General features: G+C 36.5%; 4 protein-coding genes across 5 annotated transcripts; 1 reads left to right on the top strand and 3 right to left on the bottom strand.

Annotated features, from left to right (window-relative positions):
• Positions 1-1,277: 1,277 nt before the first annotated feature.
• Positions 1,278-10,426, bottom strand: LOC124639731 (WSCD family member AAEL009094). 2 transcript variants are annotated; one of them, XM_047177192.1, is made up of 7 exons: positions 9,882-10,426; positions 9,494-9,666; positions 8,459-8,552; positions 5,523-5,692; positions 3,790-5,088; positions 1,571-3,075; positions 1,278-1,341 (listed from the first exon to the last, which is right to left on the bottom strand). In XM_047177192.1, the coding sequence occupies exons 1-5, from the start codon at positions 10,192-10,194 to the stop codon at positions 4,909-4,911; spliced, it is 930 nt and encodes a 309-aa protein (XP_047033148.1). In that variant the 5' UTR covers positions 10,195-10,426; the 3' UTR covers positions 1,278-1,341; positions 1,571-3,075; positions 3,790-4,908. The 2 variants fall into 2 exon arrangements, with proteins under 2 accessions (XP_047033148.1, XP_047033149.1); XM_047177193.1 differs by having other exon boundaries at positions 8,465-8,552.
• Positions 10,427-10,697: 271 nt separating this feature from the next.
• Positions 10,698-12,581, bottom strand: LOC124639758 (CCR4-NOT transcription complex subunit 10). The gene has a single exon (XM_047177225.1). It carries the CDS (start codon positions 12,428-12,430, stop codon positions 10,733-10,735), a length of 1,698 nt encoding a protein of 565 aa, XP_047033181.1. The 5' UTR covers positions 12,431-12,581; the 3' UTR covers positions 10,698-10,732.
• A 7,484-nt stretch (positions 12,582-20,065) lies between these two features.
• On the bottom strand, positions 20,066-20,816 carry LOC124639283 (ribonuclease P protein subunit p29). The gene has a single exon (XM_047176550.1). The coding sequence runs from the start codon at positions 20,698-20,700 to the stop codon at positions 20,068-20,070; it is 633 nt and encodes a 210-aa protein (XP_047032506.1). The 5' UTR covers positions 20,701-20,816; the 3' UTR covers positions 20,066-20,067.
• Positions 20,817-20,992: 176 nt separating this feature from the next.
• Positions 20,993-26,049, top strand: LOC124639282 (aldo-keto reductase AKR2E4-like). Its single transcript, XM_047176548.1, has 6 exons — positions 20,993-21,166; positions 21,331-21,504; positions 21,746-21,862; positions 24,382-24,549; positions 24,951-25,154; positions 25,473-26,049. The coding sequence occupies exons 1-6, from the start codon at positions 21,092-21,094 to the stop codon at positions 25,650-25,652; spliced, it is 918 nt and encodes a 305-aa protein (XP_047032504.1). The 5' UTR covers positions 20,993-21,091; the 3' UTR covers positions 25,653-26,049.
• Positions 26,050-26,077: the final 28 nt, after the last annotated feature.

The following is a 26,077-nucleotide window of genomic DNA, read 5'->3' as shown; positions in this document are numbered from 1 at the left end:
GAGGATCTCATGGCTAGGTGACAGTCGCATCGATCAAAAGATAATCGAAAGATTCAGTAAATCTGTGGAATTCTTAGCCTGTCCAAGGTTTATTGGGTTGCCCAGGTTACTGGGTTGAGGAGGTCAGGGTCAACACTGGTACTCAGCTGCTTCCGATTACACTGGAAGCCGACACCAACATATTAGGGCCGGCGCCCACTGCCGGCGTGGCACGGCATGGCACGGCAAAGGATTTTAATGCTAATTAAGTTATTTTGAATCTTATTTCCATGAGTTTAGAATCTATGTTAGGTACTTTATTTGTATACCACGATGCCGCGACGTGCCGCAGGATGTCACGGCATGACGCGAGATATGGGACACTTAGGGGTCGAGGAATTATGATTACTAGCTAGTTGAAATAAGGTTGAAACTTGTACAGCATTTCGGTGGCGCAAAACTGATGAATGCCAGAGTGGCTGGGCTTTCAGATGGATGCCACGGCACGCCACTGCACGCCGCGGGATACCACTGCACGCCGCGGGATACTACTGCATGCCGCGGAATGCCGTGCCACGCCGTCAGTGAGCGCCGGCCCCAAGGAAGAGACTAAGCAGATGATGCCAAGAAAAAATGGTCACCAATTAATCATCATCATCTTCCTGCCCTGTTCCCAAGTCATTTGGGGTCGGCGCAACATGTCTTTTTCTTCCATTCCTCTCTGTCAGACGTCATACTTACATCCACTCCTTTTTGCTTCATGTCTTCTTTCAGGCAATCAATCCATCTTTTCCTCGGTCTACCTCTGCCTCTCCATCCCTCCACATTCATACTTAGCACACTCTTTGTAGCATGCGTTTCACACCGTCTCATCACATGCCCATACCAGGACAAACGCTGACCTCTCATTTTCTCTGTCACTGGCGCTACTTTCAGGCTTCCTCTGATATACTCATTCCTCACTTTGTCCCACCTTTGTCTCACCAATTAATATAATTATTAAATTAAATGTTAACGTATATTTACATTTTTTTTGTTGCCCGGGTAACTGGGTTAAGGAGGTCAGATAGGCAGTCGCTTCTTGTAAAGCACAGGTACTCAGCTGAATCCGGTTAGACTGGAAGCCGACCCTAACAGAGTTGGGAAAAAGGCTCGGAGGATGACGATGTATATTTTCAATTTTTGGACCAAAATTCATGCACAGCCTAGGCGTCCACATTAAAAAATATATATATTTCAATTCTCTTTCTAGGATGACAATATCAACTGTGCAGTAGGATACCAGACCAAAACAAATATTTCAATTTAGAAATTCATTTATTCTCAGCATCCATTAATATCGATCTCTTAGTGCTTACAACTATAGTTCGGCCATTCAGAGAATGCGTTCCTGACACGTCGCGATTGAACTGACGACGTAACTTTGCAATGGCGTTGCAGTTACGATAAAAATATTTTTGCTGGTTGTTTACCGTTTTAACAATTGAGGAGCATTAAAACAACATTATTATATCAATAATCAATGAATGTTATTACGTCGTCAGTTCAATCGCGACGTGTCAGGAACGCATTCTCTGAATGGCCGAACTATAATCAACATTGACAATAAATAAACACAGTCAGCTAATGATTTTTGACAGATGACTAGTAAAAGAAGCTAAACCATTAAAATAATATAAAAAATATACTAGAACTTAGTTAAATCAAATATAAACATGATATATCTCTACTAAAAATATAAAGCTGAAGAGTTTGGTGTACACATAGGAAATACAAGTATAGTTATCGGCACGGATAATGAGCTCTCGGCGGAAGAGTGGGGATCGCTTTGCGCACCGTACACTTATGGCAATAAACCAACAAATCACTTCTGCGCAGGTGAAGGTCAGGGCTCAATATCCTAGCCGATGATTATACGATATGACAAAATGTATGTTTAATATGGTATGTATTGAAAAAGGGTATAACATTTATTTCCTCACGAGACGCGACTGGAACCGCTAGCAAAAGCTACTTAAAAATAAAGTTTATAAGGAATGGCATTTGTTTATAAAGAATCATATGTTCATATATAAGCTCAAAGCAGAATGTTGAATTAATGAATGTTTATTTTGGCTTCTATGCATCACTACTCATCATCAACAATTAACCGTTTTGACTACTTTTAGACATAATATTATGCATGTCTACTTTCCTAAAACACTCTGTGGAATTTTACATACTACACGTACTTATGTAGATGTGAATAATGATGCAAGCTTGCCTTAACAATGCATTTGGATTAATTCGATCAAAGGCAAATTAATCTGTATGCTGTTCATACCATTTGTTTTTGAGTCAATGTTTACGCATTTTATAACAAAAATAGACATGATACAAACCTCTAACTTATAAAAAAACATATTGGTACAATTCAAAAAGAGCTAAGCTAGAACAGGTATAAGCATCTCATCAGGTAGATATTTTTATAAAAATAAAGTGTTCTTATTTGCTATGTGGTAACTAACATTTTAATAATTATAATAAAAGCTTCATGATAAAACCAATCTATCTCTATGCTAAAATATTATTGTTTTTTTTATTTCAACAACAATCTCAGAAACAGACTAAAGGAATTCGTTATAATAAGTACTAGGGTATAATAAACTAAGAGCAGTGCATATATTAACCAAGTGCGATATTTATTAGGCTCTTTGAACTTTTAATTTGTGAATTTCGTTGAATTTCAATTTTCACTCAAAATGCCTGTGAGGCCTCCTTATGTTACATAAGATCCTAGTACATAATTATTTAATACACAGTGCTAAATAACTTGACTAAACGTTGACTAGCTAAGTAATAATTATTTACTCAAAATGGCAACAAAAAATAAAAAGTTAGGCCTTAAATTAGGAACAATTAAGTACCTATTTAGAGATAAAATACAAATACAAATATTCTTTATTGTGGTACATAGGTAAACAGTGAGTTGTTACATGGCTTTTAAATTGTACACAGCTATGACCCGCCATAATGGCATTCAATAATTTTAAGGTAACATTTTATAACATTCGATTAATTAAAGCTAAGCAAATTGTACAATAGAGGTATAAATAAGGACAATGGGCACAAATATATGGGACCTGGTATACCCCACCAATAGGAATGTCATATATACCATTGGATAGGTCTTTTTATGTAGAACAATATTTACTATGACAGCTTTGTTGAAATGTTTGTCCGTTCTGAGATATAGATCAAAAACTGTGCAAAAGTTAGAACTAAATAATCTATTGATAACTCAAGTTTTTAAAGGAAAATCTAAGTACTACCAAGTGTAAGTCTTGTAAGTGCTACCTGCTGTGCCCGTTAGGGTCCATAATTGTTACTATTAGGTATGTAGCATTTCAACCTTTTATAACGGACAAACAATAGAACAAAGCTGTCATTGTAAATATTGTTCCAATTAAAAAGACCTATCCAACGATATATATGACTTTGCTATTGGTGCGGTTTCTCATTACGCCCAAAATCCAGTTGATACAATAAAAGGTTGAAATGCTACATAATAGTAACAATTATGGACCCTAACGGGCACAGCAGGTAGCACTTACAAGACTTACACTTGGTAGTACTTAGATTTTCCTTTAAAAACTTGAGTTATCAATAGATTACTTAGTTCTAACTTTTGCACAGTTTTTGATCTATATCTCAGAACGGACAAACATTTCAGCAAAGCTGTCATAGTAAATGTTGTTCTACATAAAAAGGCCTATCCAATGATATATATGACATTGCTATTGGTGGGGTATACCAATCTGCCCATTGTCCTTTAATTACGTATTAAAAGTATGTTTTATGCAGATCTGATTGGAACCCGTATTGCATTCATAAAAAAATAGTCTGAGTTTGTGATAAAGATGTTGAGACCATACTTACTAACTGTGGAGCTAAGTCATAGTAAATTATTGAGTGACATTAATGTTTGTGTTCATTTAGAGAAGATTTTCTACGAGAAACAAAGTCAAAGGTTTCTATAACATTACTAACATTGTCATTGGACTCGAAACTAATTATACCAAGCACCTATGTGCGATGAGGTAGGACGAAGCATCTTAAAGTAATGTTATTAGTTATGCATATAAGAATGATACATGAGTAACGGTATCCGATTGGTACACGGCCTCTTACCAAAAGTACTTGTGATCAATCACCCTTCGCTACTTAAGTTCGGATCATATTTTATTACGTACTTGTATAGTTGCGTCAAACTACTTTTCCAACGCAATTCTAGATCCCCACTGTGAATCGATGTTTTTTATTACTCCAAGTCAACACAATATCATGATAACATCGATATAATTGGTGTTGATGTCAGCCTGTGTATTATAACCATCAAGAATTACGTACTACTCTGTTTTATATGCAATAAAAAATATAAACTATCGATAACAAATCGATAAATCAAGCAAAAAGTGCAGCACAACACTGGAAATATGAGTAAACTCATAGACCGTTCTAGATGACACATAAGTTAACATTCAATCACATTACAACATGTAAACGAAAGAATTTGTACATTTTGTTAATATTAAACCTACATTGGCTCGATTTTGTTTATTTACTACATATTTACTTACACAGTTACCTAAAAGCTTCGATATTAAGTTTTGAGCCGTTCCGTTAACGAATCATATCGATTCAACTAGAGGGACAACACAACATTTTAATTTAATACTTTTGCATTTTTCTACACAAATCTGATCTATATTATAAAAATACTGATATTTTTGTCAAGTGTCGAAAACGGATAGGTACAAAAAGTATATCTTACTGAACATTACACCAATATAATATACTTCTTTTTCTAGACATAGCTGTTTTTTTTTGTCATTTCTTTACCTTTTTGTACCCACCTTTTTGACGTTACAATAATATAATCTATGTCCTTTATCCTACGGTCATAGGTTCATGATGTTTCTTCTTATAGTCCATGACCATACTGAGCACTTTGTTCCTCACCTGGTCTAATGCTTTGTACATATCTGCTGTGAAAGGCTCGAAGTCCTGGTGCTTCTTCTTGCGTCTGTATATGCCTTCCTTGTTGGCCATCGCGCAATTCATGTCCGCCTGGTAGTATACATGGATAAATTTTTATTTATGTAACATAATATGTAGTTTTGCATCAAAAATAAATAAATTTTATGAATGTAATTAAACTAAATATTTAATATTTCCTATATTAGATATTTAATTTATAGGATAAAAAATGTGTTCTGATTTGATGCAGCAAATAACTATTTGTTAAAAAGCGTGCTGCCGTGATATTGTTTATTTATTTATGGTATCTAATTTAACATGGGATTTTCCATATGCAAACAATGGATTTTCCTTCACAAAAATAAAATGTGCAATTTCACAATACATTTTGCAAAAAAGTGTATTTTTAGTTTGTTTGCATTAAAATTTTCCTCATACATAAGTAAAACTACTTTTTAAAATAAATGCTATTAACTCATAAATAAGTACTACTTTAAGAAAAAACTAAAAGTAAATACACATACCTCAGTGACATTAAAATTCAAGAAATCCAGTATCCCTTGCAGCGAGTTCCGGGTGTCTCGCACCAGGACTTCATAGAACACAATGTGCAGCGGCCCCGGGAACCTCGTCAGCCACATCTCGTGTAGTGTCTCCCATGCCGTCAGCTGCGTTGATACGTATGTGGCCCAATCTTGTAATAAATGGAAAAATCAATTGTTGTTTTATTTGGCTTACACACATGTCTTTATTGACAACTCGTTGTTATATCTATTCATTAGCCCATTTTTTTAGGGTTCCGAACCTCAAAAGGAAAAAAACGGAACCCTTATAGGATCACTTTGTTGTCCGTCTGTCTGTCTGTCTGTCTGTCTGTCTGTCTGTCTGTCTGTCTGTCTGTCTGTCTGTCTGTCTGTCAAGACCCTTTATCTCAAGAACGCGTGGACGTATCAAGCTGAAATTCACATGAAATACTCAGGTCTATTGTCCCTTTAAGCTGTGAAAATATCAAACTTCTAAGCCAAGCCAATCAAAAGATACAGCCGATTATGTCGATATTTTCAACAAATTTTCGACACTCGCAAAGGAATCAAAACCTACAGGATACTTCCCGTAAACTCAGAGTCTTGAAATTTGGCATGAAGCATTGTCATATAATGCAAATATAGGAAAAATTACGAAAATCTCATTTTTTTAGTTAAATAATGTAAAAAAAATATTTTAATAAAATGAAACTTACTACCTTATTTCTCACAAACGAATAAAGGTATCAGATTGAAATTTATACCAAATACCTAGGTCTATTGTCCCTTTAGGCAGTGAAAAAATCAAACTTCTAAGTTAACGCGATCAAAAGATACAGTAGTTATACCGACACCTTTGACGAATTTCCGTCACACGCTAGGGAATCAAAACCTACAAGGTACTTCCCGTGAACTCAGAATCTTGAAATTCGGCAAGATGCACCGTTATATAGTACAGATAAAGGAAAAATTGCGAAAATGATAAATTTGAAGTTACATAAAATATTAAAGTATTATCAAATCAAATCAAATACATATTTTCCTCATTTCAATAGGGAATTTAAACGACCAAGTTTGACGGATTTGAGAAAACATTTCTTTTTAGTAAAAGAGTATACTCGCCGTTTATTTCCATTGTCATCAGGTCAGGATCTGATGATGGAAATCCTGAGAAATCGAGGGCAACTATCAGAAATTGTAGGCATGCATAGGATTAAAACTTGATTCTCAGATGTATGTCTGGTGATACTATCAAACAGTGAAGGTTTAGAGCTTACCTGATGATGGAGACGTGAGAAAGTCGAGAGAACTCCTCAACGGTATGTTTTAGTAACGTCGTGTTTGGGCTTATATTATTCGTATTGACGAGAACTTTTCACAAAAGTTTAAAATAAAAACTTTTTACAAAAAAAAAACAACTTCTAAAAACAACAAGAAAACTGTCTAAATGCCTCGGTCTAGATCTCGGTGGTTAAATAAATATAGATGCATTCTCTAGACACCGACTTCTAGACCGATGCACCTATCATCTTTTTAATTTCTTTCTTGCTTTTGTTTTCTTGTTGCTTTTTTATATGTTTGAAGTTGGATTTGTTTGTAAAATGCTACAAAATAAAATAAAGCCGATTTTATAAAACAAAGAAAAGGACAGAATTACACTTTTGTCAAGGCTCTAGAAACGTAAAGCCAGCAGCCCCGAATCCTACACTCTAGCAGTCGTTGTTACAATTCGACAGTTACAAGTCGTCAGGCAGTTTCGAAAAAAACCTGAAACTGGGGCTCGTTAGGTGATTAATCCCTCAAAAATAAAAGATCCCATTAGTACTGAATTCTCATCACCTAAAATAAAATAAGCTCCAACACAAGGTTACGTTATAAATTGTAAAGGAGTTCCCATAACTATATCTGATCTTTGCAGATCGATCCCACAATGGCAGTCAAACTTATCTATGTGGAAAGTCTTCGCCAATACGAATAAAATAAGCCCAAACACGTGGTAGTTGCAACATACCGTTCAGGAGTTCCCTCGACTCTCTGTAGTCTCCATTATCAAATCAGCTAAAAACCTTCACTGTTTACCAGTACCCTCAAAAATACACTCACATGTCTGGTTTTGACTCGATGCGTGCCTACAATATTCAAGAGTTGCCCTCGATTTCTCAGGGTTTCCAGATCCTGGTCAGTTCTCATCAGATCCTGGTCATCCGAATTGACATCCTGCTTCTTTATGAAAAGTCTTTAACAATAAAAACTAGCATTGCAACCTGTACAATCCTCTGAAACTGCTTGTCTTTTATATTTTTCAAACGATCCTGGACATTCGTCTCCATGGAATTTTGATAAAATATTTATATTCAAAGAAACGTCATACCATTCTCCACGATTTAAAACTACTTTGATTCATGTCCGCCAGTTTTTACAAAATGGGTCAGATATGCCCCATGACCTTAATTAGCTATTTTCAATCAGATTTCTGAATGATGACTACAAAATGTTGTATATAAATAACTTTAATAAAATAACTTTTACAAGGTACTGGCCTACTATTTTAGTTATATTATAAAATAAAAAATATTAATAACTATGATTGTTCTAAACTGAACGGTTGGCGCGAGACTCACTTTTTATCTATACAGGATTTGTTCGGAACCCTCGGTGCGCGAGTCCGACTCGCACTTGGCCGGTTTATTTTATAGACAGATAATCCATGTATAGTCCTCAGAAACCTGCATTAAAGTACTTGTGAAGGGTCACTTGACGTGACTTTTAAAAGCTATTTAAAAAGGTCAGTGGCATTTTTTTTAATTTTTAAGAAAAAAAATGAGTTTTCTGCTGGTAAAGGAGGCAGTCATTTACTATATTGTATTTATGAGATAATAAATAGCAAAGATTCATGTTTTAATTTGGGGGGAAAAATCTAATTTATATTAACCTACCAGTACCTGATTTCTTATTTTCGTGTGATTTCTTTTTGAATGCAGATTTTGGTGCTGTTCCTATGTGCCCTCTGTGGAGTCTATGAAAGTCAGCCTGAAATACAGTAACACTATTTAATTGGAAGGTCATAAAACTATTAAATGTTTTATGAACACTGTAGTCAAATATAAAATTTTATTAAAAAATGTGTACACTTACAAAATGTGATTGCTTGTCACATTTTGTAACATAACATTATTTACAGAAATCATAATTTAAGAAAAAGAATAATAAATTAAAAGCCAGTACTAATTGCATTCATTAATACTTTTAATTCATAATTTAAAAGATGAAATTATGGATTTAAAGAAACATACCTAATAAAAATGAAGCAAACAATAGTTACCATTACAAAGAATCTCTTCAACAGTCCTGCAGCCCTGGTAAGAGCACATGAAGCTATTGTGTGAGTGAGTGAGTGACAGTGCAAATAAATTGTTAAAAACAAGGCATTTCATTCATACAGCAGCGAACATAAACTGAAATATACACAAAACAATAAAAAGCTTTATTGATACAATAGTGAAAAACATAACATTGAAAGTGAGTATAAATTAAAATTGATTATTGTTCTTCAAAATCTATAAAAATCATAACTTCAGGCATATTGTTCAGTAAAAAATTTTCATCATTAATTCATAAAATATTTTTTTCTAAAACTTTGCAACAAATTGTAAAAGCTACATACTCAAGGACAAAATATTTAAACTCTATTAATCCTCTAATAAAAATAACCTTGAATTAAAGTCATTATCATTTAAGGAACATATTTTTTTTATTCAATTAATGTCATTTTTAAAATAAACATCTACAAGGCTAAATATTAAATACAATTTATGTGAAAAATAATATGTACAAAAGTAGATAAAAGGCTCATTCAATTAAATTAAGACAAGATCTATTAGTATAATGTGTATGGAATGATAATTTTTTTGAAACAATATTTCTCTATACAGAAAAAGCCTTTTAATAATAAAATGTGCATATTTTCTCACCAATATGGCATCCCTTGGGTTCCTTATCAGAAGTATAGCAGATTTGAATTTATCTGATTCCGTTGGCACTGCATGTGTCTTCACAACTAGTACTGATCCGTCAGTTACATTCTCAGCGGGAAAGCCGTGCACTCTTAACCCATAGTCCATGTATATTGAGCCAGTAAGTATACCTAGAAAAACATATTATGATGTAGGAAATATTTAAAGCACAGCTACCTCACTTAGCAATTAATGGAACATCAGAATCGTGCTTAAAACAAACAATTGAATGATGATGGACAAAAGCAATATTAGGAACTCAGACTTAAGTAGGTATTCAACATTGTTGTTGATATAAAACGTTGAGTATCTGCGAACGGTCATGTGACATAATAAATATATTCACCTGTAGCTTGTTGTAATAGATATCTGAGCCATGTGTTACCACTGCCAGGGTACGACACCAACGCGACCACGTCAGGCGAGGGCGGAGACCGCCAGCGCAGCTCGCTGCACCAGTTCACAGGCGGCTCATGGCGATACGCGAAGTTACTCATATACCCTCCGCCTCCATAGTAACCACCTCTCGACCCGTGCAGCGGATTCAACATAAACAATATTATCGAGAAATACAACATCACCACCGCGGCCGCCAGCAAAAATATTGATCTTCGCGACATTACTGCTAGTGTTATTTCAATTTTGTTTAGAATAAACATATTTTTGTTTCATGATTTCGCTAATATTGTGAGACCACTCATTTTGTGTTTTAATTTCGTTATCATGTTGTTTTCACTTAGAAACCGAGGTCACGTCACTGATTATTTAATTACTACACAAATTTTGTGCATATTTAGAGCGATAGCAGTTTTCATTAGATTAACGTTCAAATAAAAATAAATAAATCGTTACTTTTTAATGTGGCACACAGACTCAGTCAAGATTTTGACAGCACTTGACAATCCCATCATGCATGCATCAAGTTCGCTCGATTGACTGACTGAATGAAATGAATGACAAACAACTAAATTGGCAGCTTGGTTTCCGTTTTGTTGCCAATATCTTTATTTATTTACATTTTGGGATAAAATCAAACTATGAATTAATGATATAAATTTCATATGAGCGACAATTCTTAAGATGCGCTTCTGATAAGAACGAATTGATCCTTGTTTCATAAAATTATTTTAATATTGGTAAAATAAAAAAACAGACAAAAAACTTTTGGAGTATATGTTTTATTACAAAATAAACAATTCATTGTGATAAGTTAGTAAATCTAAGTTTCCTTAGTAATGTATGACAATTCTCTATGTTCCCTGTACATATCTCTAAATACATCTGCAATGGCAATACTCGTGGCGAATTTATTTGCAAAAGTATTTTTCTGGCTGTGACTAAATCGCCTCTTAAAATATGACAGACTGCAGCCTTCGCCCAAACACTGACTGCAATCATGTCTCTCATCTGATATGGCAACACTGACACTAAGTCGTGGATCATAGGTGGGTGTAAGTGTTCCACTGCATCTGCTATTCGGTCCAAGTTTATGAGAGCTTCTGCTGCATATATGTGTGCCCAAGCCTTGTGGCTGCTTGAGGCCTCTGGCTGACTCAATAACTCATTAGCACTCATCAAGGCAGACAGTGGGTCCTGTAGATGTAGTAGCACATAACTCTGGAGCACAAATGTGGAGTTCTTGAGTTCACACCTCTGTTTCCAGTTGATTGGTGGCCCGGGAGGTGCCTGAATGATAGGTGTGGTGGCATCAGGGGGGGCTTCCTGATTTGGCAGTAAAGTTATTGCATTCCTTAAACATAATGCGGCAAATTCTAAAGATAAAGATGGGATAGCAAATGATTCTCCAGAGGTTGAATATTTGTCTTTTCCTTCCTTTGACAATAAGATGCGTGTGTGTGGACCACTGCCAAGTTTCTTTACTGTATACTGTTGAGCTTCATCACTGCAACATTTCTTTACACAACATTCTGCCAAGTGAAGCCAGATACGAGGGTTGTTTGGATAGTGGCGAGCTGCTTCTACCAGACACTCAAATGCACCTTCTGAGTTGTTGGCAGCCAGTAACGCCAGGCCCAGGTTGAACACATACAGAGGTCTGTCTCTACATGCTATTAACTTTTCACTGTCCTCACATTCCATTGCCTTGAAGTGCTCTTTGACTGCATGCTGGAAGTATTTTGATGCTAGAAATGGTTTCTTAATTGATAAATATATAACACCAAGGTTATTATTGATGGCTGCCCAGATGTCTTCGCCCTGAGTTTTCAGATCATAATTATACTTAAGTGTTTTGTATTGGCCTAGTGTAGTAGCTGCTTCTTTCACATCACCATTCAGATATTGCTGTTGAGCTATAATAAATACATTTTCTATGGAGTCTGGCTTTAGATTTAACTTAATTTTCTGTCCTAATAGTAACTGAGCTCTACTAACAAGTCTTTCAAACAGGTCACTGACTTCGTTATTTGATTTCAGAGGGTCACCGTGAGTCTTTGCTATTTCCAATGTTTTTTCGTAAGTTCTTCTGCAGAGAGTAGATTCAAGCAATAATAAGACAATTTGCTGAAATAATTTGTTGTCTTTCACATTCTTACAAGCGAGTAATCTCTCCAATAAGACAGTACATTGATAGTAGTACCTCGAGTGGTATAATAAAACAGCATAATTGTATAGCAAGAACGGTGAGCTTAGGTCTTTTGTTTCGATGTCCGGAAACGTGAGTCCAGTTAACTGTGCGATGGCTTTCTTTAACTTATCCACGTTTTTCATATCACTGATCATGAACTCCACCACGGCTTTGTTATGCTGCACTCGTTTATTGCTGGTTCCAACCAGATTTTCCAATTCATTGAGGTGTTGTAATGCTCCCGTGTAATCCTTTTTTACATAACACTCGTGGGCGAGAATGACTGGCTCGTCCTTTGTTTTATCCATGGCTTTTTAAAGTAAATTAACTGTTATATTTATAAAAAGATGATTTATATTATTTGTTTATAAGAATAGGTCGATTATTTAGTTTTTTCGGACGTACGTAAGCTGATTACAATTAGAACGCCGAATGACATCTCATCAGACATTTCGAGCGACATTTGTCATAACTGTCATTGTCAGTTTCACTTTTTTGTAGTGAATCCTGGCCATAGACATAATATTAGTAAACAGGACTGCGCATCTTTACCCAAAAAACGAGCCGAGTGAAACAGTTAGTACGGAGGCCGTCCGTCCCTTTCTAATAGGGTGACTATGAGATTAAGCTATGTGAGACAAATCCGAATTTGCTAAGATTACACCGGTCAACAATTTTTTTTTTATTTTTTGCGCATGGCTTTTACTTAATTTACTCTGATTATATAAGCCAAGATATATAAAAAAGTGCGATTACAAATCGAAAATATTTGCTTTTTAAGATGTTATAGCGATTTGATCATTTTTGATTTTCGCGCCGAATTAATGTCGCGTCTTTGCACGCTACCGCTGTCGAAGGAGAGGTAAGAGGGCGGGGGGGTAGTGTTTCTTGCGTCGCTCATCGTGCACGACAGTATGTGCTTGCATATTACATAGGAATAACGTGTTTCATATTTGTTTTCGCTGTATTAACCTGTACAAAATGGCTTCGAGAACTTGTAGACGAGACGCTGACTCGTTTTGCTATATTTGTGGCGAATTTATTAAAGTAAGGGAGAAAAAATACGATTTAAGTACAAATTTAAAGATTTGCGAGGCATATTAAGCTTACTTCCATCTACCTGTTAAAAATCAAGACAAGAAATGGGCCCCACATGTGTCATGTAACTATATTTGGGGGTTAATAAGAGAAACTTCTTTTGAACATGCCAGGAAAAGTAAATCTGTTCATTTTTAAATTAAATATTTAAAAAAGAACAGTTTTACTTTTCGATTTACTCCATTTTAAAACTCATATTGTAAGAATTATTCATAAATAAATGTTCTGTATGCTTTAATAAATTATCTCTATGTCAATTTTTTACGTATTGTCATTAATGTGATTTTTTCAATTTTTTACACATAAAAGCAAATTCAAAGCATTTTTTTGTTCTTATTCTTATTTCTAGGTGCATTAGCAATAAAAATAAGGTATGTATATCCCGTGCGCAAAAATGCTGTAGACCGGTGTTATTAAACACAGATTGGTATTGATATTTAAACTTACGCAGTTTGTGACCTTAAAATAGCAGCGTTTTACCTGAAATAAAACGCATATTAAATACTTACCTTATTTGAAGCTTACTAGTTTGAGATAGGCACCTACGTGTTTTCCGCTTTTATCTCTGTCCTTTTCTACCCCATATCTTGCATCTCTCTCGCACACCGACCAGTTTCACTCCCCACCAGGCAGGAGGCGACGAGTGTTCTCGGCGGCCACAGTTCGTCATTGAGTCGAAAACACCAGGCAGAAATTAAAATGTAAGCTTCAAATAAGGTAAGTATTTAATATGCGTTTTATTTCAGGTAAAACGCTGCTATTAAATTCTTGACCGTTATTTGAAGCTTACTAGTTTGAGACGTGTTTGTTATCGCCTGGTGGAAGTGGACGCCAATGTGAGCAAAAGCACAATGAAATTGTGTATGTAAATAGGTACTTAGGTACACGAGTAATCACATGTAAGTATGTGTATTGCGTCCTGGAATACTAATGTAATCAAAGTTAACTGGTACTGGTACTCAGCTACATCCTGTTAGACTGGAAGCCGACCCCAACATAGTTGGGAAAGGGGCTCGAAGGATGAGTAATAAAAATTAAAAGAGAGATGCAAGAACAAAAGCAAAAATTGATTTCATTTTCTAATAGTAATTAACAAAAACATTGCGATACTTCTTAATAACAATAGTAACAAAAATATAGACATTAATCAGCTGGATTAATTAAATAATCGAGATAACTTGCTACTTCTATTTAGTGGGTATCTTTCCCTTCTGTAAAAATGGGCAAATGTATTGCCTGATCGCCAATTACCCTTTGCTAATATATCGTCCAAAGGTATATTGTCAACACAGATTTTGACGCTACCGCCGAGTGGAAGCTTCCTGGGGTTGTAGTTATTCCTGCCCCTTTTAACAATGTCTTAATCCACCCGTATCATCGTTCGGGTGCCTGCCTTTGGTTGGCCTCTAACGGATATAAATAAATTTAAGGAATTAGCCGATGTCCGTCTATCTTCTAACAAGGCTTTAGTCTTTCTGACCCAATACACTGGACTTAGATTTATATTTTCCTGATTATCCATCAAACAACAACCCGACTGCCTATGACTAGAACTGTCGGTCTTAGAGCCAAAGACTGGCCATAAGATTAAATTATCTTTGTTGTTTTTGAAATGTTCTGGGTCTATTGCAAGCAAGGAAAGATCATGGACTCGCCTTTCCGAAACAAGCTAGCAAAAGAAAGAGCAGCAGTGTGCCTGAAAGTTGCAAATGGATTATTCTCGTCTACGTTTACTGCACTTAAGTAGGTTACCAATTGGTCAATATTCCAGATGGACGGCTTCCCGGGGAACAGGTTTGCTCAGCGCTATTGATTTTAAAATGTGTCCGACTAGAACGTGTGAACCTAGCTCTAGAGTGGTTTCTGCATTGCATAGTGTAGCTATAACTGACTTGTGTAATAAAATAGTATTGTATGCTAGTTTATTTACTATGTGTAAGTCCGCTAAAAATTGGGTAAGTATAGGTCCAAATAGGGATTCAAGGATTCATAGGATCCAATTTCATACTTTTCGCCCCAATTTAACCATCGACTCCAAGCTGATTGATAAGTGTGGATTGAAGAAGACTTCAGTCGGAGAGACTCCTTGTCCCTCCACCCCTCCCCCCCCATTTCCTTGACCTTGGCAGGGGGTATCCCCGTTGCTGTGTCTATCGGTTTCTGCTCGAGGTTCATCAGTGTGTAGGGTACTGCTAATGATCGGGACTTCGGGAATCTGCTCGCCAAAATACCTGGTGCCACCGAAGGAACTACTATGAGATTAACTCCCGTTCCTGAATTGAGATGACTGAGGACCTACGGTATAAGGTAAGGTGGCGGTAATACCCATGCTAGCGGGTAAGTCAAAACTTGAGAAAAATGCATCGTGGAACCCCGCTTTCGGGTCCTTCAGATCTAGGGGCACATAGTACACAACTATGTGTCCCTGGGCTCGCTTCGAGGCAAATAGGTCCACTGCTGATACAAGATGCCACTCCGGTGGAGGTTTGTGTCGGGAGAGATGGTCTGCCTGACTGTTGAATAGGGCTGGTATATGATTCACGACGTGATAGATTTGATACAGCTCAAGATAACTGAATACTCTGTACGTCAAGTTCGGTAGGCTCCTTGATCGGGTGCCACCTTGATTTCTTAGATATGACACCACAGTCCCATTTCTGCATTGAAAAATGGTTGTTGATCTCTTTAGCAACTTGCCGTGATTTTCCAGTTAATACTGCAAGCATCTCTCAGATCGCAGTGAAAGCCTTTTTCTCTCTCGTTCCATGAACCCATTACGGGAGTTCCGTTCAGTTGTGCCCCCATCCTACATCGGAGGCGTCCGTGGTTATAAGGTAACAGGGAAGTGGCGAATGAATATCCAAGGTTTGGTGGCAGCTGACCAGCCACCACTTTAGATCTGCTAAGGTATCTGCTGGTAGGTTCAACATTGCTATACTCCATTCACCGAGCCGTGAGCCCACAATGTAACCAAAGAATGACACTTTTTCAAAATGGTGGGTATAACCCGACCGATGACAAAAACGTCACATTTTTATGTAAAATGTTCTTAGTATCTGTGGTCTTCAATTAAGTAGGGTTCTATGTATGACAGTCAAGACTTCTAGGTTCATTTTACATGTAAACGATTTACTACATATTTCATTAAAATTAAGAAAATAATTTACGGCATTTATTATACATATTTGATTTCAATTAAGTTTGAAAAGATTGCATAAGTTCCACAGACATCGTTCTAAAATATCATTTCTAATGTTGTCAGTATATTACTTTCGTAGTTATTTTTATAAAATATGATCATTACTTCAATCGTGACTTATAAGAACCCTTTTTATGGTTTGTTCACCGTTTGGCTCACGGTTCCATGAATAGGGTAGGTATAGATTGCTGTTCAACACTGCATTGAGGAAAGTGAGGAGAGCCCGGTAATGCAGTCTGCCGTATGGAACAACGAAAACTTGCGAAGTTTAAAAGTCCTATCAAGCTATGCAGGTCTTCTAAGTTTGTCGTGCTGTTTGTCACGTAGTGCGTTTTGTCATTATCTTGTTGATAATGCTTGCGATTTATTCACTTGCCATCCAAAACATGGTGCAAATGATCCCAAAGTAGGCAAATATATCTTGGTGAGCCACCAGAAAATCGAGATACACAATTATGAGTAACCCTTGAGTTTTCAAAGTTTGAGCCACCCAAATTGGTCACTGTGGCGAAGGTCTTGGGTGCCGTGCTTAAGCCAAATGGTAGGCACGTAATCTGAAGCAGTCTTCTTCTGTATACTAGTCGAAGAACATATCTGTGACCTTCGGCTACCGGAAGGTAGAAGTAAGCCTGGGCGAGATCCACTTGCACAGCCATTCGTCTTTCTGAAGAAACTCTAGCGCCCGAAAAACATTTATTAAACTGAAGGGTTCCGTAATTATGAACTTGTTGAGAACCTTGAGATTGAGTATTGGACGGTTCTTTCCGTCGCCTTTTGGGCACAAGAAACATATTGGAAAGAAAGCTGGCAGAATTTGCAGCTATCAATAGAACTTTTTGTTTTATCATTTGGGATAGGACGACATCCATCTCTTTGGACTCTCTGGTCAAATCTGGCATTATCTATCAAAGGTAGCTTTTGGCCAATGGTATGCGATACCCAGTTATTATTTTTAACAAGAAAGGCGGAGCTCCCATTTCTTTCCATTGGTCTTGATATAATGTTAGGCAACCCGCCTGGAAAGTCATAACTTACGTGCCTTGTTGGACGCATCAAAGTCCGCCTGCGGTCCTGGACGCTTTCTGTTTCCTCTGTTGGACATGGTTCCTATTGTAATTTACTCGTGATATCCCAAGGGAGCTTTTAGAGTTTTGCGTCACGCGCCATTCAGCGTGAGTGTGATTACCATTTCCCTTCGAGGGAAGGTTATAATGGCGACTCTTCGAAAGTCGATCCAAAAAGCCACCCTGCGAGGGTAGATTGCAATGATGGTACGACCCGCAACATGCATGATTGGTACCCTGCGAGGGTCCGTGATAATGAGCCGACCCCTGCGGGGGATGGCTAGCATACTTACTGGTCCCTGCTTTGTAATGATGCTGCTACTCGCAACATGCAAGATTGGTACCCTGCGCGGGTCCGTGATAATGAACCGACCCCTGCGGGGGGTGGCTAGTATACTTACTGGTCCCTGCTTTGTAATGATGCTGCGACTCGCAAAATGCAAGATTGGTACCCTGCGCGGGTCCGTGATAATGAACCGACCCCTGCGGGGGGTGGCTAGTATACTTACTGGCAGTCCTAGGCGGAGCGTACCAAGTCTTTCAAGGCCGAAAACCATCACACGCCGTGATAATGAGCCGACCCCTACGGGGGGTGGCTAACAGACTTACTGGCAGTCCGAGGGGAGCGTACCAAGTCTTTCAAGGCCGAAAACCATCACACGCCGTGATAATGAGCCGACCCCCATGGGGGGTGGCTAACAGACTTACTGGCAGTCCGAGGGGAGCGTACCAAGTCTTTCAAGGCCGAAAAGCTTTCTTGACACCACCAGCCCTCTTCAAGTGCGGTAGTGACCAGTCCGAACTAAGGAGATGCTGGTTGGACCGCACCTCACACCATTCTTTTTTGTCAAAAAGTTGAACGCCTTGCAGGATTGAACTAGGGCCACAGGTGCCTTAGGAACTTCGGGCTTGCTTTCTTTTCCATAGTCACGTGCACGGGCTGTGGTAGCTTTATTATTTACCGCATCCGTATTTGCTTTATAAGTCACTCATTCTGAAAACAAATTACTGAAAAAAAAAGTACACGGAAGAAACTCGTGACAAAAAAGGGGTAGATGTACAAAATATTAACACTTGATTTCGCAAAATCGAATATCGAACGGTAAAACCGTTAACAAATTGTATAAAATATTATAAACTCACCTGTGTTCTGCGAGAGCACTGAGTTTATTTTTCAACGAAATACTACAGCGGTTGGTTAGACCAACCTTCTCGGGCGGAAAACAAGACGCCAATGACGAACTGTGGCCGCCGAGAACACTCGTCGCCTCCTGCCTGGTGGGGAGTGAAACTGGTCGGTGTGCGAGAGAGATGCAAGATATGGGGTAGAAAAGGACAGAGATAAAAGCGGAAAACACGTAGGTGCCTATCTCAAACTAGTAAGCTTCAAATAACGGTCAAGAATTTAATACTAATATATAAAAGCAGGAAGATTCGAAGTGAAGACTGTTTTATTTTGTATTTTTGCTTCACACATAGACTGCTGAGCCGTTTATGTCGCCTTCCTTCATTTTTTGGGAAGCTATAACAATAGTACAACAGTTTTAAAATCCATCACCCTTATTTTGACTCATTACAAGAATTCATGGGCACCCTAGTTGTTTGATTTACGAAAATGTTATTATTAGCTAACCTGTGGAACGATATATTGCAACCACCATAGGATTCACTTTTGCAAGTAGAAACGCAACACCTTTTCACCATTTTAATAGTTTAAATTGATTTAATACAAAAAAATATAAACAAAATTTTAAATGCTGATTACGCGCCAAGAATGTTCAGGGTTACCGCTAGAAAATAAAAAAAAGCAAAATAAAAATTTATGTTGTTAATGGTTTAATAATAAATACGAATAAATTAATGCGATTGTTATTAATTTGTTGACTTACAATTGTTAAAATAAGATAAATATATAAGTGATTCAATTGTTTTTTGGGAAGACAAAACTTTTGATCACAACATTTTTTTATGCTGGCAAGGTGTTAGAAAGAGACAGATAGCCTCCGTTCGAACTATCCCTCTCGGCTCGGATTTGCCTCTGTGTATTATGCAACCAATTTAGTACCTTATTGCGTTAGAATAGAGTTCATTTTCGTAAATATATATTTTGAGCGTGCGCAATCTTGTTTAGTAATATTATATCTATGATCCTGGCCTTTTGGTTTACAAAATTTACAATTTAATGACACAATATTTGCAATAGTTTTTAATTCATATTGCATTAATACTTTAATATTATTCATAATTCTTTATTGTCTCACTCATCTGTAGATGTTGGAGACTGGCGCAGATAAACATGCATCACATGCGTGAATAAAAGTTCTTGTAATCATACAAAACAATATTGACTTTTAACTAGAACTAAGTTATATAATTTTTTAAAAACGGTTTGTTTATAAAAGACACAATGTACCTGATGAATTTTTGCCCAGAACTTTATGATCAGAGACATCTCTCTCCTATTGATACTGATTTTGGTCATATGGTGTTCTGGTTCAATGTTTAATAAACAAATTAAGACTGAAATAGAAAATAATGTTGATGTTATAGTATAAAAAGGATAATTCAAATTAAAACAATGATTTTATAAGTCTGGATGAATATGACCCTTTATTTTCTTAGTAGATCTTTCTGCAGGGCGCACACACAAGTGTTTACCAAACAGTGTAACTTTCTGTGTACCCAGATGCATTTCAAAAACACACTCTCTCTTAGGAATAGTAGTTGTTATGTTATCTTTAGAAACAATTTTGAAAGTGTTTCTTGTATCCATAATACAAATACCACATTTACCAACATAACTTGGACATTTTGATCTGACTACATTTAAAATGCTTCCATGAAAATCTGCTTTGAATAGAGTTTGAGTGAAGGTCTCCCACGCTTTGCTCGTATAATCTGGAACTGGTTTGTCTAACTCTAGCAAATCTTTCATATAGTTTTGCCAGATTTCATTCAGAGGTACAACATCGTTGTATTTCACTTCATTCCGTGGTATATTGTAAAAACCTAATGATCTCTTCTCAACTCTTGTAAGGCAACGGACTTTCTTCTTGTTAGGTTTTCTTTTTTGAGATTTTCCTCGCTTCTTCGCAAGAACAAAAACTTTCTTTAATTCCGCGTCTAAATTCTGTTGCCCTGATTTCGACACATTGGATTTAAGAAATCCTACTATTGCTTCAGCGGCACCTTTATTAAAAGACTCTTCTGAAGACATATTGATTGATATTTATCTTATGAAATTAATATTAAATTCTTTCTCCCGCTTTCTCCGGTTTCTCAATCACTTTTTGTTGTGAATTTTATGACAGCGATTGGATTTGACACTGACAGACTCTACACACGTGCCGGCTAGGGATTGCGTGATCACACTCATTAGTCGATTTTTAATGAAACTTTAAATGATATTCTCGATAGGTCTTTTGAATATTTTGATTATTTTTCAACTTTAACACTTTCGTTTTGACGTTTTCAAGTTGAACTTGAACTTTCTTTGAATGATAATTTGATAAGATTACGAAGTAAACTTATAAATTTATAATTTGCATAATAATTCGAGACCACATAGCTAATTTTCAGCGGAAAACTTTAATAAACACATTGTGAAAATGGGTTCCAAAGTTCTTAATGTTAAATTCACAAATGGGAAGGAAATGCCTATGGTTGGACTTGGTACCTATGCTGTAAGTATTCACCGGTATATATAATTAATTAACCTAGACACTAAACTTCGATCTAGACTCTCCCGAAAATATTTAAATCCGCGGGGATACTAGGTAGCTAGCTCCTTAGCGTTAATAAGTAAGACATTTTTATTTCTGTAAATTGTTTAAAATCTTGATTACAGAGGCAGGCCGACCCCGGGCAGTTTAGACAAGCTGTAGAGTGGGGCATAGAGGCTGGTTACCGGCACATAGATACAGCTTCTTGCTACAAAAATGAAGAGGAAGTTGGTGAAGGAATCAACAACAAAATTAATGAAGGTTTGGTTACAAGAGATCAACTGTTTGTTACAACTAAGGTGAGTTATTAAGTAAATTGCTCATAAATATTAACTTGCCTATTCCTTATCAGTATATGTACATTGTTCGCCTTATGAGTGTACCCCTAAATTAATTAATCATTGACCTTTATGACCCTAAAAAACCATTACCACACATTTTACACAAAGTTTCCTATTTGCAAAAGTAAGGATTATAAAAACCCTGTCACCTATTTTTAAATTTATTAGTATATTTCAAAAGCAATGTTATTTATTTCAGGTGTGGAATGATTGCCATGCTGAAGAGCAAGTAGTGCCGGCATTGAAGGAATCACTGGCACGGTTGAAGCTGGACTATGTTGATCTATATCTTGTGCATTGGCCATTTTCAGCTAATGTAAGACTTATTTGCCTACACCACTTACTTTACTACAATTTTACCATTTTTCACCAACTTCTCTAAAAGCAGGAAGTTTTCAATTCGTTGGAATCTTTTATATTGACCATTGCAAAAAAAAAAAATGAAAAAAAATTACAAAAATCTTGAAATATTAGTAACCTTTAGAAAAAAGTGGCTGCCATAGGAGGAATTTTACTTGGTTCAGTAAACTATCTATGCCATATGTCATTCTAAAAAAAATGCTGGATGATTCGTCAATGTTAGAAATGGGAACAAATATAATGACCACCATAAAATGCTTTGATACCCTTAGTTTTGTAACCAGAAATATCTACTGAACACCAGAAAAATAAAGTCTAAAAATGTAGTAGTACCAGCTATTTTAGTCACGACTTCACTTTAAATTGTATTCGACCACCAAAGAAGATGGATCAAAATTGCCCCACGTCCTATAACAATGTGACGTATCTCAAAAAAAAGATAAAAATGTTTAAAAAAATATGGCATACTCTCTAATTCATTTTTTTTACACCTTCATACGAAAAAAATAGTTTAAAACTTGTTCAGGCGCTGTTATGAAAACGTCGTTCATAGAACTATTAATGGACTATTTTATTAAATTGTTTTTTTGTTTGATAGAGTATACCTCACAGGTGGTCCCATAATCATCAGGTCAGGATCTGATGATGGAAACCCTGAGAAATTCAGGGCAACTTTTGAAAGTTGTAGGCATGCGAAGAATAAAAACTTGACTATAAGGTGTATGTCTTAAAACAATATGCAACAGTGAAGATTTGGAGCTGACCTGATGATGGAAACGAAAGAAGGTCGAGGGAACTCGACAACTGAATATGTGAACTACCTCGTGTTTGGGCTTGTATTATTTGTATTGAATAGACCTTTGCAACAGTGAAGGTTTGGATCTGATCTGATGATGGAGACCAGAGAAGAGCGAGGGAACTCGACAACTGAATATGTGAACTACCTCGTGTTTGGGCTTATATTATTCGTATTGATGAGAACTTTCCACTTATGCGGATATTGACAACTGTGCTTGTCACTGAAAAGGCAAAAATAGGAAGAAGTCGGTGGGGATATAAACTTAGGTACATCCATTAGACACCGACTTCTGAGGTAGTTTACATATTTTGTTGTCGAGTCCCCCCGACCTTCTCTGGTCTTCATCATCGGATCAGCTCCAAACCTTCACTGTTGCAAAGGTCTATTCAATACAAATAATACAAGCCCAAACACGAGGTAGTTTACATATTCAGTTGTCGAGTTCCCTCGACCTTCTTTCGTCTCCATCATCAGGTCAGCTCCGAATTTTCACTGTTGCATAGTGTTATATGACATACATCTTATAGTCAAGTTTTTATCCTGCGCATGCCTACAACTTTCAAAAGTTGCCCTGAATTTCTCAGGGTTTCCATCATCAGATCCTGACCTGATGATTATGGGACCACCTGTGAGGTATACCCTATCAAACAAAAAAATAATTTAATAAAATAGTCCATTCATAGTTCTATGGACGATGTTTTCATAACAGCGCCTGAATATTTTTTAAAGCATTTTTTTCGTATGAAGGTGTAAAAAAAATGAATTAGAGAGTATGCCATATTTTTTTTAACATTTTTATCTTTTTTTTGAGATACGTCACATTGTTATAGGACGTGGGGCAATTTTGTATGGATTGTGATCCGTCTTCTTTAGTAAATGATCACCAACTCTTGACGACCAAATTAATGTATTATTTTTGCCTAAATAAGTCACTGTGATTGCCATAAAATGTAGGCTTATTACCAAATAAAGTATTATGATGCCATATTAAGTTATGTGTCCGGCTTGCAATGCATGCGTGAGTGTCAGTATGATGAGTGACAGGGGAAAATGGAAGAAAATGACAGATTGCGCCGACCCCAAGTAAAATTGGGAACAGGGCAGGAGAAAGAAGAAGAAGAATGTGTTTCTCAATACACTCCCTCGAAAACACACTCTTATCGCACTGTTTAGAGGCATGCAATAGACAATTTTCCACCCTAGTGCAGGAAAAGGGTCCCCATAATGTTATTACATTTATTGTATCAGGCCGAACTTATTTTTTTGGAGTCAGTTTACTTAAACAGGATAGCAAGATGTAAAAACTTTGATTATCATTTTATATTAAAACGCTGGTATAATTTTGATGATCATTTACTACTTTTGGGATAACAATGATTTATTTGGACTCATTTTGCTTAAATAGGATATCAGAATTTAAAAACTTTGGTTATAATCTTACTTTAAAATGGTGGTTTAATTTTGGTGATCATTTACTATTTTTGGCTTACGCATGATTTATTTTGGAGTAATTTCACTTAAATAGGATAGCAAAGTGTTAAAACTTTGGTTATAGTTTTACATTAAAATGCGAGTTTCATTTTGGTGATCATTTACTATTTTTGTCTGCTATTTGTTACTATATCTGGTGATCAGTTAAACATAAGCCGTTAGAAATTATATTTTTTATTTTCTAGGGAAAAGGTGAAGATCTAGGCATTGATTACTTGGAAACCTGGAAAGGCATGGAACAGGTTGTCAAACTCGGGCTGGCCAAGTCTATAGGAGTGTCAAACTTCAATGAGGAGCAGCTTGAGAGGCTACTAAATAATTCTACTATCAAGCCTGTTGTGAATCAGTTTGAGGTAGGTAACAATATTTTATTACTTACAGCAAAAAAAGTAAATACACTAAAACTCAAATAAATAAAATAATACCCCCAATTTCAAATAATTAAATAAAGACAGTGCTGCAGCCCTATAAAAAATAAGCAGGATGTTCATTTGTTTGTTTGGACTTGCTGGCTCCCTTTTGTAGTGCCTCAGCCTCCTTTATGTTTCAGAGTGAGTATTTGTAACAAGAATTCTCTGATGCAACCCATGAGAGGCTGAACCTGCAACCTTCTAAGTACCATATTAGATAGTTCCCACAGTGAAGCCCTGTAATAAAGTACACAGTTCCAAAGTTGCCCTCTTTCACCAAAATTACCAATGGACGTGATCTTGGCCTTCTTGCCATTTGTTTATCTCTTTACAAATATTTACAGATCAACCCAACACTAACGCAGCACAAACTTGTGGACTTCTGCAAGAAACATTCTGTAGTGCCAGTAGCGTACACACCTTTGGGTCTCATTTCTGAAGCCCGGCCGGAGTTTGCTGGAATGGATGCCATCAAAACGGACCCTAAGTTTGGTGCTTTAGCTGAGAAGTATGGGAAAACACGTGCACAGATCGCCTTGAGATATTTGGTAAAGAAATATGCTTTTCTATCATAAGATTCAGAAATAATTAAATTTTCTTGTTCTACAAAAAAAACAAAAGATCTACTAAAAATACGCCTTATTTAAAGAGTTTTCCATTTTAAGCGTTCACAAATTTAGTTATAAAATACTAGCTTGCAACCACTGTTTCACCCTCGCCCAGGATGTCATACACAGAGGGGCTTATAAACTATGTCCATCTCTTGTCTCTAACTCCTAACCAATTTTCGGCTGTGTTAACCTGTGTAACTAACACGACTTTTCTTTAATATACCTAAATTAAAATACCTTTTTTATTTATTTCAGGTACAACGCGGTATTCCAGTGATTCCAAAATCGTTTACGAAATCTCGAATTGCCGAGAACCTGAATCTCTTCGACTTTGAATTATCAGACAGTGAGATGGCGTTAGTGGATAGCTTCAATATCGATCATAGATGTGTACCCGCTACACCTTTTAAAGCATTGAAAAACTATCCATTTTAGTACTGTAATTTTCGTTACATTTTTCTGCAGTGCGCCCAGTATAGCACAGACGTTAGCACATCAACCTACCTTTATCTGTCAAATGTCTTCAGTAGATTTTCAACCTTATCACATTAGTGGAAAGTTAATATTCGATTGGTAAAATTTGACACGATTCAGGTAGATTGGCCTGCTGGGGTCTGTATATGGTCTACTTGATATACTGGGTCATAATGTGATGTTGATAATCAGGGTTTTGTAGCTATGTATTAGTATTGTCGGAAAAGAATAGGGAATATTAAGTACAATGAAAATGATGTCTCAACGTACATATAGCCTTAATTGTGAAAGTAGTAACCTTTACAACTGTTGTAAACAATGTAAACGTAAGTGTTAAATTATATATTTTTCATTACAATTTATTAGTCTCATTAAATTATTATTTT

Source organism: Helicoverpa zea, chromosome 19 (assembly GCF_022581195.2).
Source record: "Helicoverpa zea isolate HzStark_Cry1AcR chromosome 19, ilHelZeax1.1, whole genome shotgun sequence".
NCBI lineage: Eukaryota > Metazoa > Arthropoda > Insecta > Lepidoptera > Noctuidae > Helicoverpa > Helicoverpa zea.
The sequence above is the reverse complement of the archived record's forward strand: the minus strand, read 5'-3'. Positions and strand labels throughout refer to the sequence as shown.

Bases quoted from the DNA above. Each gene is read 5' to 3' on its own strand.
- LOC124639731 (XM_047177192.1), bottom strand. From the start codon at position 10,194: ATGTTTATTCTAAACAAAATTGAAATAACACTAGCAGTAATGTCGCGA. The intron at 9,667-9,881 runs GTGAATATATTT...ATGTTTTTCTAG, and splicing joins TCTATTACAACAAGCTACAG to GTATACTTACTGGCTCAATA. The intron at 5,693-8,458 runs GTAGGTTAATAT...ATTTATTACAAG, and splicing joins AAATAAGAAATCAGGTACTG to ATTGGGCCACATACGTATCA.
- LOC124639758 (XM_047177225.1), bottom strand. From the start codon at position 12,430: ATGGATAAAACAAAGGACGAGCCAGTCATTCTCGCCCACGAGTGTTAT.
- LOC124639283 (XM_047176550.1), bottom strand. From the start codon at position 20,700: ATGTCTTCAGAAGAGTCTTTTAATAAAGGTGCCGCTGAAGCAATAGTA.
- LOC124639282 (XM_047176548.1), top strand. From the start codon at position 21,092: ATGGGTTCCAAAGTTCTTAATGTTAAATTCACAAATGGGAAGGAAATG. The intron at 21,167-21,330 runs GTAAGTATTCAC...TCTTGATTACAG, and splicing joins TTGGACTTGGTACCTATGCT to AGGCAGGCCGACCCCGGGCA. The intron at 21,505-21,745 runs GTGAGTTATTAA...TATTTATTTCAG, and splicing joins AACTGTTTGTTACAACTAAG to GTGTGGAATGATTGCCATGC.